We start from the raw sequence: 13,358 nt of genomic DNA on the forward strand, positions 1-13,358 counted from the left end.
CCTACTACAAATGCAGGGACATTTAATGTGTGAGCAGCAGTTTGTAATGGCTAAAATATTTTTATTTTCCAACTGAATATTGACAATACTACCCGCCTGCCGTTGTTTTAATATTCGTTAAGTAGTCCGTGAAGTCATTACTTGGTTTTAGTCCTTTCCGAACTAAACTAAAGAATCTGACTTTCATCTGACGGTATTTGACAAACACCAGGAGAGAGCTTTCCACGAAAACGCGATATCAACTGTTGATGTGAGCTTAGCAAAAAATACTAATTTTGTTTTAACAATTTCCATATTAATATACAAATTGGTTTTCTTAAATAAACCTTGAAATCACTCCGATACCGCCAATGTTAGATGCACACATCCAGACGCTTCACTCGTCGTATGGGACAGTCCCATTATTTATCGGCCATCTGCAGACATGCTGCATTCAAATGCTCTCCGTCAGCTCTTTTGGCAGGCATCAAGTGCGTTCGGTTTATAACAGCTGCCTTTGCACTGGTTACTATCTGTATCGACTTAGATTAGTAAGATGAAACTGGAAAACATGTACGTACACAACATGTCAAATGTTATGTCTTTTTTGTTCTTGGTTTAACAATTAAAATGCAACACTCTTATATTTATCTTTCTATTGTTCACATATTTTATGTTCCAAAATGCACAGGGAAAAAAATTTCAACAGCAAATTCTGTCTCAACTAAATAATTTGGGCTAACACTGCGCCTATCGTGTAACAAACACGCTTATTATCGGTTCATAAGAGTTAATAACATTGTCAGATCTCCAATTTTTCCTGAAAGCAGCTTCATTTCAGCCTCACTAGAAAAACAGAGGGACCGGACTGGAGCTCCCCGAAGGAAACACTGTGCTGTTCCCAGCTGTTGTTCCGACGGGTATTCCTGTTGTTAGATTGTACATGAACTGCTGGGCAGTTTGGGTAAGTCTCTGTGTTGAGTTTTCTCCTCTTTATGGCTTTCTTTTTGCTATCGAAGTTGCTTCGGCCCCCGTCCTGTGACAGCGACCGAGGCAGGGAGGTTTATTGTGCACTCTCCCCGCAGGTGGTGTCGAATTCATGGGTCAATGGCTTTCCTGTCCACGGAAAACTCACATATTGTGAAAAGTATTTAGCTTTAGGATATGCTTTGTACTGGTGGTGTTAAATAAAGCTGATAATGACGTTTTTACTAATCTGCACAGGTGTTCCTGTGGTGCGTGTTGAGTAGTTAGGCCTGTTTGTTGCGTTAACCTTTTTATCATTGTTGCTAATTTGCTAGCTGAAGATTTCATGCTGCTACCCAACCAAACTTTGCTTCCCCTGTTTCCACTATTATTTCAGTGCAGCTCTGGGAACCTACAGGCCGTGGACTATGGAGATTGTTGAAAGTGGTCACTGTATATATAAACCGTGTTGTGGTATCACTGAGTAATCTCTCACCACAGTGATAACAGTACAATGATCAGGAGTTCAAACACCCAGATTAGCAACTATTATCTATTTGTTATCTATCTGTGTATTGTTAAAAGTTCAAATCCTTAAGCAAACAACATTCCAAATAACTGATAGTTGTAATACACATGTGCGGGTGTAAGTATACAAAATATAACCATCCTTAATATCCAACTCTAGTTCTACAGTATATAAGGCTCTGTAGAAACCTAGGCTAGACCTGTTGGTACTTTGCTTTTCACTGGGAAAACATTACATTCTCTTGGGTATTCATGATTCTTAGTTGCTTATGCATGTGTGTATGTGAAACTCTGACACTTTAATGTAGTGTTTAATGTGCATCAACAAGCTGAGACTCATTTCTGAGTCAGCCTGGATCTTTATCATTCCCCACCCTGTGTAAATGTATGCACTTAAAGTCTGTAAAAGGAATTGACTGGATAATTCCATCTGCCTGACACATCTCTAAACAGTGCTTCCAAAACTGGAGCCTTCAAGGGATCTGTAGGAGTGCATGCACAGGAAAAATGAGGAATAGTTATGTTTCATTCTTTAGGTACAATTAGAGGCCGTATGATGACCTGTTTAGATGATAGAGCTACAATCTGTTTGTACTCTGCAATTCTGTAGTAAATAAGGTGATAACCAACTTCAAACATATTCTCAGTTGGGATTCCTGAAGGCATATCTTCATAAAATGTGGGTTGTGGTCTAAAACAAACCTCTCAGTCCTTGTGCAGCTGAAATATAGTGCAATTACTTTTGTTTCAGGGATGGGGGACTCTTCTCTGTGACCCAGAAGTTGCTGGCCACACAGGGGGCTGATGGGAAAGTTTTATCTGTGGCAACGGCCACCTGCTCTACTGAGATGTCCCCAGAGGGAGTGAAATGTGGATAACATCGTGATTCACGAGAATTCTACATTTTCACCAGGATATCCTCACACTGAGCCACAAAGAAACCTGTTCTGGTTTACACAGAAACAGATTCTCACACTCCAGATCAGCCTTTGCAATGCTGATGCCAGGCCCACTGTGGGTGTGCCTACTTCTGCTGTGGGTGGGTACCTGCAGCGCCCACAGCCAGTTTACCTGTGAGCCAATCAAAGTGCACCGGTGCTTGGGGATGCCCTACAACATGACCTTCTTTCCCAACATGATGGAGCACTATGATCAGGACATTGCAGCAAGTAATATGGAGGTGAGCTCTTTTAATTGTGGCATTAGGTGAGCCAGTCACTAAAAACCCATGCTGTGTGGGTATGAACCGTATTTGGCTAAACACCAAACATGGTTCCAACCTACAGAACTTTATTTTAAATTCAGGTGGCGATCTCAAAGTTTCAGAGAACATATTCAATCCACTGAATTCCACTGAAATTTATAGTTACAATGATGAACCGGATGTGATACAGAGTATGTATCTGTTATTCTGTCTGGTGTTTTTAATATAAGATGCTTTTCCAACTTTAAGGGGGAAACTTTACATTAAGGGGTTTAACAGCTGCTGACCCTTCCCCTCATTAGTCTGGGTTTTCATGGAGAGTTGTATTTACATTGGTCTGTGATAGCAAAAAGGTTCCTGTGCTTGTAAATAACAAATATAATTCAGGTCACACTTAAAGGTAATGAATATCATCTCAGAATGACTGCCATTATTAGTGCTATCATTAGTGCTAGTCATGGCCCCAGTCTGTAAATGTCAGCATCTGTTAGCCCTCAGAAGTGTATATTGATTAAACCCTAATTACGTAATGTTTTGTAATGGTCATCAACAGGCACAAACAAATCACGAACCAAACCATGCCTGGTAGAGAGCACTGCTGAACATCAGTTGCTGTGAACAGGATAACTATGAATCTCACCTTGAATTCTCAGTCATAAATAATGGATTTTAAAAACTAAATCACTGACACATTGAAATTCAGAGAGGAATTGTTGAAGAAGGAGTATCTTCCTATTGGAGCTGCACATTAAAGCTACTCTAGCTAATTTATCTTTGCCTGCTGCAGGGTCTAGCGAGACTCAGAACAAACCAACACCATAAGCTGCTACTAAGGGCTCTGTGCCTCTCCCATCCTGTTTCCAGGGAATAGCGTTAACTATGGATGCCTGGTTGTGAGAAACTGTACAAAATGTAGCCTCCAATCTGAAGCTAGTGTTAGCTGACTAATGAGCACATTTGTCAGTCCAGTAGAGCACTCTAGTTACTGCTAATATGATACAAAACACTAATATTACTATGAAATTACAGTCTTATTACCTTCACTAGGTGGCAGGCAGGGCTGATTTACTGACCATACTGTGACAACACGGGGTAGAAAAGCGTACGTTAAGTACAAGGCAGCAGTTACACTTAGATCTGAAAGTTGTTTTGTATACTCTGTAAGTAGTTTTCTGTGCAGCTCATTTTATCTCACAATAAAACAAAAGGATTATCCATGAAATGAAGGCACAGTTTATTTGAGGAGACATTTCTTATAACAATAATTCAAGTTCAGTCTGCTCTAGGAGGTTTTGCACATTAGCTCCTTGGTGTTTGTTTTGACTTGTCAGAACGTTTTTACAAATTGTGAAAAAGAAAAATTTGACCTTAAATGTATTTCTCTCCTGTGACAGCAGCCGCTACATCAGTGTTCCTCCCAGCATGTACATTTTTATGTACAACTGACAGTGCTGATATTGCAATTTGACTGGTGCATTATCTGTGTAGGGGGGGCACCAAAATATTTGTTCATATCGCCTAAATTCTAATAGCTACTGCTTTTGGCTGCTAGAGGGTTGTCTAGCCACAGTGTTAGACAACCCTCTATCTTACAAGGCAGGGTGGACACAGCCTTAGGACACAGAAGGTGCCAGTGACACAGCAGGTGCTGAAATAACATGGAAGCCCATAGAACTAATGTTGTAAAGGGACAGAGTTCTTAAATTGCTACTGATACACAATCAATGCTATGTGTACTTGCTGAAAAAGGGCAAAAATGGGAGTTTATATGTGCTCCATCATCTACACTCTCACAGCTTGTAGGCTGTACAGGGCTCAGCAGCTGCCATGGAAAACGCCCACCCACAAACCTGTACAACAATGGATTTATCCTGTTTTAGAAAAGTGACAAATGTGCACAATAGCTGCAGTGCCATCAATATTTCCTTACTCAACAAGTGAGGAAAGTTCAAATTTCAGCTTGATATGTGTTTAGATCACTGCGTTTGATTTAGTAGAAATCTTGTCTTCTGTTACTTCAGTTACAGCATTGTTCTAGTGTAATGTCAAATTGTGGCATATGAGTTATCTCTTTCTCTTCTTATATTCTCTGTGTTGTCTTACATATAGATGGCTACAACACTGTGTTTAATGTGCCATTAGACAAAAAGGATTGTTGTCTTGTGCCTCTCCTCAGCAGTGAACTCAGACTCTGTAGTAGTTGCATCCTGGGTCCTGACATTCCTGAAGGCCAGAGTTTCAGTTACACACATTGGGTGTCAGGAGTCTTTTGTGTGGTATCTGGCAAAGGTATAGGCTTCTTATTTCACAGTGACATTGGCCACAGGCAACTTCAACGACTTTGTTGAGAAGGTCTAGTTTTCATGGACTGGCCCAGACAGATCTGTAGTCTCCTTCAGGTCACCAGGACAAATATGTGCACAATAGCTGCAGTGCCATCATAGTCAATATTTCCTTACTCAACAAGTGAGGAAAGTTCAAATTTCAGCTTGATATGTGTTTAGATCACTGCGTTTGATTTAGTAGAAATCTTGTCTTCTGTTACTTCAGTTACAGCATTGTTCTAGTGTAATGTCAAATTGTGGCATATGAGTTATCTCTCTCTCTTCTTATATTCTCTGTGTTGTCTTACCTATAGATGGCTACAACACTGTGTTTAATGTGCCATTAGACAAAAAGGATTGTTGTCTTGTGCCTCTCCTCAGCAGTGAACTCAGACTCTGTAGTAGTTGCATCCTGGGTCCTGACATTCCTGAAGGCCAGAGTTTCAGTTACACACATTGGGTGTCAGGAGTCTTTTGTGTGGTATCTGGCAAAGGTATAGGCTTCTTATTTCACAGTGACATTGGCCACAGGCAACTTCAACGATGAAGAGGCTTTGATTTCTGGAGGGAGGGAAGGACACACCCAGTTTAACACAAAGCCTACCCTGCATACCACGAAGAGTATTCTCCCTCTGTTAATCCGTCACTCTGGTCCCCCCTGTACACAGTCTCACCTCCACTGTGCTGTCTCCCAGGTGGCAGACTTACACTCTCTGGCCCACATTCAACACTACATACTATACATAGCTCTTTGAAAGGGTGCAGTGATTTATCACCAGGCCCTGTGATCAAGCATGTTTCTGCTTCACACTGAGGTCAGTCCAGCCTATCAGTAGGATTTTCCGGAGGAGGGCTAACCTTTTTTCCACCCTCGGTCCCAGTTTTCACCAGTGTTTGCCAGCATTGAAAGCAGAAAAGGTTGAAGTGTTGGAATAGGGAATGGAAAGACTAACTGGTGTACTCTGGCACACCCAAAACACTCAATAGTCTTAAAAGTTTGAGTAAAAGTTTCAAAAAGTGAGCGTCTCTTTCAAGTGATTTGGTCCTTAAGTACTTTGCTATGAAATTCCCTGAAGAGGAGTTGACTTTAAAACCAGATCAGCTCAGCTTGTACTGCTGAACCTGGTTGAAGGTTTCTGAAGTGAGGGCAGTTTTTACTGTAATGCGTAAAGCAAATAGAGGTCAGATTGTTGAGCAACGGGGAGGTCATTGACAGGGATTCCATGACCTCCACCAAAGAGAAACAAGGATGGTACTGTGAGGGAGCAAGCCCCAGAGACATGGGTCTACTGCCAAAATGAATGTCAGGAGAAAAGAATAAACACTGAATAGTGAACTATGTTGCAGTGTATGTGTGTGTTTTGTGTACAAATAGTGGCAGTACAGACTGATATCAGTACATCGTACATGAATGTCTGATAATGATCGTATCAGGTTCAGACCACGAGTCCCAGCTACTCGTTAATGTCTACATGGTTAGAACAGAGCAGTTCTGGGCGTATTCCTGAGATGTAGCCGGTTTATCAGCAGCACTGCTGGAGCCTTTGCTCGTCTATAGACTGTACGTTTACTCAGACTCCAAAGATACAGAAAGAACAGCAGGGACATGATCTGGATTTATCCAAATGGACTGAAGTTGCCTTCGCCATAAGCTGTGTAACCCACTGTGTCCACGCATGCTGTAGAGATGTTGACACTGTGGCTCCTCAGCAGCTTAACCTATCAACAACCCTGTGCATTCCAGCCTTTTTGGCTTGACGTTGTGTGTTTCTGTACACTCATTTCCTGCCATCCCCCTCCACCTTCTCGGTCCTCAAGCTCTTGACTGGTGTGTTGAAACGGAAGAATATGGTTTCCAGCTTGTGAATGGGCCCCTTTGTGCGGTGTTACACTGTAGAGCGCTGCAGCTAAAAAAATGAAGTTAATACTGTATGAACAGTAGTGATTCTCGACTTTTTTGACTTGCGTGAATAAAGCAAAGTTGATTTGTGGCTGTTTATCACCAGTTTTATATGTCTAGGATTTAGGACCAGGTCAAGCAAAGTATGATTAGTTTCTCCTGTTTTGTCCTTAAGAGGTCAAATCATCCAGTTCTTCACAAAAAAGCAAATATTTGGGAAGTGTCTAAAGAATAAATATCATTCTATGTAGTATAAAAGTTCGTGCTTATGTTGCTATGCTGTTAATTGTCTCACTACCCATTACTCCTGTTTATGACCTCAGTACTCTATACATTACATTATGTATCAAATGTGTACAGTTGTGATGTTTTTCTTTGCCAGTTATCTAGCGGTGGCTTGTACCTTCATGGTTATTTTCATAGGTTTGTAATCTTCCTTAGGACACAAATGGGGGCTAGCGCCTGCCCCCTGTAATTTTTCTCACAGTCACTTGAGGGGTTCCTGGCCCTAAGGTGGGAATCACTCCTGTAGAGCATCAGTCTTTGCAAACTACTCAAGTTATGAAAGTTGCATACATACATACAATAATTACATCCAGTTTCTGTTACAGAGGATGTGACAGTCTTAAAATATGTCTTTTTGTATAATGAAAAGTCCTCAGACTCACAAGGTGTATCTTTGTTTTCCTTACAAAGTTCCCAATGAAAGGACAATTCTAAAGAGCTTTGCCCAGACTGTCTCTCCTAGAATTACTTGAGCTTATTATACCACCAGAATAAAAATTTGATCAATTTGACATACTTCTAAAATGTAGAGGTAACGCCTTAGAAAACATCTTTTAGTCTCACACAGTCCTTTACCAGGCGTTCCACCTTTTGTCTGAAAGAACAAACATCCAAAAACAGATATTGACATAAATAGCATCAGATTTTTTTTTTTTTAGATTCTTATTTCGAATTTCACATAAGTAGTTATACTTAAAGAAAAAAATGTTATTGTCTCATTGGTCGCTAACAACAATTTAAGGATGTGACAAATCTTCATAAAAGTGATTTCATGTTCTGTTATATTTTGCTGACAATTTGTCCTCATTGCATTTGAATCTAACTAAAACAGATGTCTGATAGCAATGTTTTATTCTGCACCACAAAGCGAACCCGGCAATAAAAAGACACAAACACACTGGTCGTTCACAATTTGATTTACTTCTCAGGGAGATGATGAAAAGACAGTTGTGAGCGGCACAATTTCCATTTGAGTTGAAATATACTGAGAAAGTTCATGTATTTTTCAGATAAACTTGGATCAGGCCTTCTCAAATAGACAAAATCAATGTGATTATTACTTAACTCTTCTCTCCATCCCCAGCCATTCATGCCCCTGGCAAACCTGCGCTGTTCTCCAGCCGTCCACCACTTCTTGTGCCAAGCCTTTATTCCAGAATGCACTGAGGAGAATATGGTTATCCGCCCGTGCCGAGAGAAGTGTGAGGCTGTCCTGACCGACTGCAAGGAGAATATCCAAATCTTTGGTATCACCTGGCCTCCCGAGCTACAGTGCGAGAAGTAAGAAAACCTCACTTGAAATTCATTGAGACAGTCCATTAGAGAAATACTAATAACTCCTGATCACTCATTATCCTGTTATTATTCTTTCCTTGAGATTGGACCCATGTAGCTCCCCGGATGGTTCTGTGCTTCCTGCAACCACACCAATCTTCTCCTCATCAGTTAAGAGGGACCTGGGCTTCTGGTGCCCTCTGCAGCTAAAGACCAAGCCGGGCCATGGATCGTCATTCCTGGGTGCCGAGGACTGTGCTCCACCTTGCTCTAACATGTACTTCAAGCCCCATGACATTGAATTTGCCAAGAGCTTCATCGGCGTGTGCTCCATCATCTGCTTGGGAGCCACCCTTTTCACTTTCCTCACTTTCCTCATTGACGTCAAACGTTTCCGCTACCCCGAGCGCCCCATAATCTTCTACGCAGTCTGCTACAGCTTTGTCTCACTCATATACTTCATTGGTTTCCTTCTGGGAAACAATGCAGCCTGCACCAAAGCCTCCCATCCTACAGGTGTGACCACAGTGGTGCTTGGCTCACAGAGCAAAGGCTGTACTGTGCTTTTTATGCTCCTCTACTTCTTCTCCATTGCTGGTATTGTCTGGTGGGTCATACTCACTATCACCTGGTTCCTGGCAGCTGGACCCAAGTGGAGCTGTGAGGCCATAGAGAAAAAAGCGGTAAGGTTTTGTAGCAAAAGAGAAGAGAATGCAGCCAAGAAATGAACAATTGCAAACTATTAGCAGCCAGGATAATGGTGAAATATTCTTCCTTGTGTTTTTTCTCTAGGTGTGGTTTCACTCTGCGGCCTGGGGAATCCCCGGGGCACTAACTGTCATGCTGCTCGCTCTGAACAAGGTTGAAGGGGACAACATCAGCGGTGTTTGCTTTGTGGGACTCTATGACCTGGATGCCTTGCGCTACTTTGTTCTGGCTCCTCTGTGTGTGGGTGTCATAGTTGGCCTCTTCCTCCTCCTGGCAGGCATCGTTTCTCTCAACCACGTCCGGCAGGTCATTCAACACGATGAGCGCAACCAGGAGAAGCTGAAGAAGTTCATGATCCGCATCGGAGTGTTCAGCTGCCTTTACCTGCTTCCGCTGGTCACCCTGTTAGCCTGCTATACCTACGAACAAAGTCATCGCACCACCTGGGAGAACACCTGGATCAATGACCGCTGTCAGGAGTACAGCATCCCCTGTTCCTACAAGGTACTGAAGCTGTGGCTCAAGTTTAGGCAGGAGACATATCAGAAGTGAAAATGAAAAAATGAAATGTGTATACATAAGGGATTGTTTACTATCACACTCTGTGATAATGGTTTGGAGAAAGAGGAGAAATCTCAAGAAACATCTAAAAAGTACAAGCGTAAAAGTGAAAAACAGGCTCAGCTTAATTTTGTCTTAAGTAAAAAAAAAACTGGATTTGTTAATTTACAGACTTTATGTAGATTCTGTTTCCATTAGAATTTTCCTCTTTGTTTCAGACAACAGAGCACGGCCGTCCTGACCTCTCTTTGTTTTTGGTGAAATACCTGATGACGCTGATAGTTGGAATATCTGCAGTGTTCTGGGTCAGCAGCAAAAAGACATGCTCCGAGTGGGCCTACTTCTTCAACAGGACCCGCAAAAGAGAGTAAGACCAAGCCTCTTGTCCTGTCACAGTTCAGATTCAGTTTCCATGAAAAATAAATCTGTACTTTGACTCAACACTGTGTGTTCTGTGACCCCCCCAAGTCCCATCAGTGAGAGCCGCCGGGTGCTCCAGGAGTCCTGTGAGTTCTTCCTCAAGCACAACAGCCATGTCCAGCACAAGAAGAAGCACCACAAGCCCAGCTCCCACAAACTCAAGGTCATCTCCAAGTCCATGGGCACGAGCACAGGCGCTGTAATGACCAATGCCTCCACTGCTCCCACCACTACTAATCAAGGCACCTCTGCACTGGGCAATCATGAACCCCACATGCAAGGTTCTCTGTCTGAGGTCTCTGCCAGGGAACACCTGGACAGGGGCCGTGCCAGTCAAAGCTCCAGGAGGGGGGAGCAGGACAGAGAGAGGGAGGGGGGTGAGAGGCGCAGCAGAGGTGGTAGCTCCAATAAGATCAGCAGCTGCTCAGAGAGCACACACAGAGTCCCAGATGGAAGGTCAGTGAGACAGATGGAGGATACCTTATATAGAGTTGTTGGAACTTTTATCGTTTTTGAAAAAAAAAGTATCATTTTTACTACCTGCATTATTGTACGCTGATGTAATAGACATTTCTGTTGCATCTCTTCTCTTATTTATTCCTCTTCGTTGTGAAAATGTGGCTGTGTTGCTTTTCATTATATGGAACTACATCTGTCCATGTAAGCACCAGTAACCTCTGATGTGTGTTCTGACTGGTTTAGGATGAGTCCGAGGAACGAGCTGTCAGAGGCCAAGCAGCTGCCCAGTGGAGAGCAACATCCAGCTTTAAACCTATCACACAGCAGCAGCATCCAAGACTCCACCCACCAGCTGGTGCACCAGGTGCCTGAGGAGAGCAAGGACACAAAGGGCAGCGACTGCTAAGATATCTGCCCCTAAAGTTTGTGTCTGTCCAACCATCCATCCAGCCATGCTTGATACCACTGAGAAAACAGTCACAGTTGATGCTGACTGACATACCCATTTGTTTGTCTTATCATACAGTGAACAAAATTATAAATGCAACACTTTTGTGTTTGCCCCCATTTTTCATGAGCTGAACTCAAAGATCTATGACTTGTTCTATGTACACAAAAGGCCTATTTACCTCAAACATTGTTCACAAATCTGTCTAAATCTGTGTTAGTGAGCACTTCTCCTTTGCCGAGATAATCCATCCACCTCACAGGTGTGGCATATCAAGATGCTGATTAGACAGCATAATTATTACAGGTGTGCCTTAGCAGTAAAACTGCACAATAAAATGTGCAGTTTTACTGTATTGGGGGGGCGGTCCGAAAACCAGTCAGTATCTGGTGTGACCACCATTTGCCTCATGCAGTGCAGCACATCTCCTTCGCATAGAGTTGAATAGGTTGTCGATTGTGGCCTGTGGAATGTTGGTCCACTCCTCTTCAATGGCTGTGCGAACTTGCTGGATATTCACAGGAACTGGAACACGCTGTCGTATACGTCAATCCAGAGCATCCCAACCATGCTCAATGGGTGGTGACATGTCCGGTGAGTATGCTGACCATGCAAGAACTGGGATGTTTTCAGCTTCCAGGGATTGTGTGAGGTCCTTGCAACATGGGGCCGTGCATTATCATGCTGCAACATGAGGTGATGGTCGTGGATGAATGGCACAACAATGGGCTTCAGGATCTCATCATGGTATCTCTGTGTATTCAAAATGCCATCAATAAAATGCACCTGTGTTTGTTGTCCATAACATATGCCCATACCATAACCTCACCGTCACCATGGACCACACAATCCACAACGTTGACATCAGCAAACCACTCACCCACACGACGCCCTACACGCTGTCTGCCATCTGCCCTGTACAGTGAAAACCGGGATTCATCCATGAAGAGAACACCTCTGCCAGACCCCATCGAATGTGAGCATTTGCCCACTCAAGTCTGTTACGATGACAAACTGCAGTCAGGTCGAGACCCTGATGAGGATGACAAGCATGTAGATGAGCTTCCCTGAGACGGTTTCTGACAGTTTGTGCTGAAATTCTTTGGTTATGCAAACCGATTGTTGCAGCAACTGTCCGGATGGCTGGTCTCAGATGATCTTGGAGGTGAAGATGCTGGATGTGGAGGTCCTGGGCTGGTGTGGCTACACGTGGTCTGTGGTTGTGAGGCTGGTTGGATGTACTGCCAAATTCTCTGAAACGCCTTTGGAGAAGGCTAATGGTAGAGAAATGAACATTCAATTCACAGGCAACAGTTCTGGTGGACATTCCTGCAGTCAGCATGCCAATTCCACGCTCCCTCAAAACTTGCGACATCTGTGGCATTGTGCTGTGTGATAAAACGGCACATTTTAGAGTGGCCTTTTATTGTGGCCAGCCTAAGGCACACCTGTAATAATCATGCTGTCTAACCAGCATCTTGATATGCCACACCTGTGAGGTGGATGGATTATCTCGGCAAAGGAGAAGTGCTCACTAACACAGATTTAGACAGATTTGTGAACAATGTTTGAGGTAAATAGGCCTTTTGTGTAGATAGAACAAGTCGTAGATCTTTGAGTTCAGCTCATGAAAAATGGGGGCAAACACAAAAGTGTTGCATTTATAATTTTGTTCACTGTATATAGATGTAAGCTCAATGCATTAGCTTATGATTGTATTGATTACATTATAGTCAGTGAACTGCAACATACCTCAGTGTGGCATGTAGGACCAGGATCTGTGGGTGTTAGATTAAGTTGGGGTGATAACAGCTGTGTCTTTCAGCTTTACTGAACTTTGAGCCTACCTGAATGTTGCAGCAGCACAGCTGCATCCCTGCTGTATGACTACCAATGGTCATTTAATTTTACAACATGCACTGGGTCTACTGCTTTGTAGATTGGTAGCCTAGAGGCATAGAATGCACACAAGTAAACAAATGCAATATTTCTGGAAATATTTTGTTTTTAGTCTTTGACTGGATAAATCATTACACTGAATTTTGTTAGAAAGGTCATGATAATGCCAAACAACTTAAGGGGAGTCTTTCTGTGTAAACTTTTTTATGAATGTCTTATTGTTCTTCCTGGAAAAAATGTATTGAAACCTCGTCTCGCTAAACAGTGTGCTACTTTTCTCTCCTCTGAAAAACTCTTAAACTTGATATATTTTTTTGTTTTCGTAAATGATATGCTTTCATTTTCTTCCTTATTCTGCAGAGGTTGGTCTCTGTGTGTTAAGATGGCCTGTACTTGATAAAG

The 13,358-nt window shown here is 42.6% G+C and overlaps 1 protein-coding gene across 1 annotated transcript; it reads left to right on the top strand.

The window, feature by feature from the left end:
* The first annotated feature begins 654 nt into the window (after positions 1 to 654).
* Positions 655 to 11,168, top strand: fzd6 (frizzled class receptor 6). The gene is made up of 8 exons (XM_020611682.1): positions 655 to 943; positions 2,225 to 2,653; positions 8,271 to 8,467; positions 8,565 to 9,144; positions 9,254 to 9,673; positions 9,949 to 10,097; positions 10,199 to 10,606; positions 10,853 to 11,168. The coding sequence occupies exons 2-8, from the start codon at positions 2,468 to 2,470 to the stop codon at positions 11,013 to 11,015; spliced, it is 2,103 nt and encodes a 700-aa protein (XP_020467338.1). The 5' UTR covers positions 655 to 943; positions 2,225 to 2,467; the 3' UTR covers positions 11,016 to 11,168.
* The last annotated feature ends 2,190 nt before the right edge of the window (positions 11,169 to 13,358 follow it).

This window comes from Monopterus albus, unplaced genomic scaffold, assembly GCF_001952655.1.
Source record: "Monopterus albus unplaced genomic scaffold, M_albus_1.0 scaffold116.1, whole genome shotgun sequence".
Taxonomy (NCBI): domain Eukaryota; kingdom Metazoa; phylum Chordata; class Actinopteri; order Synbranchiformes; family Synbranchidae; genus Monopterus; species Monopterus albus.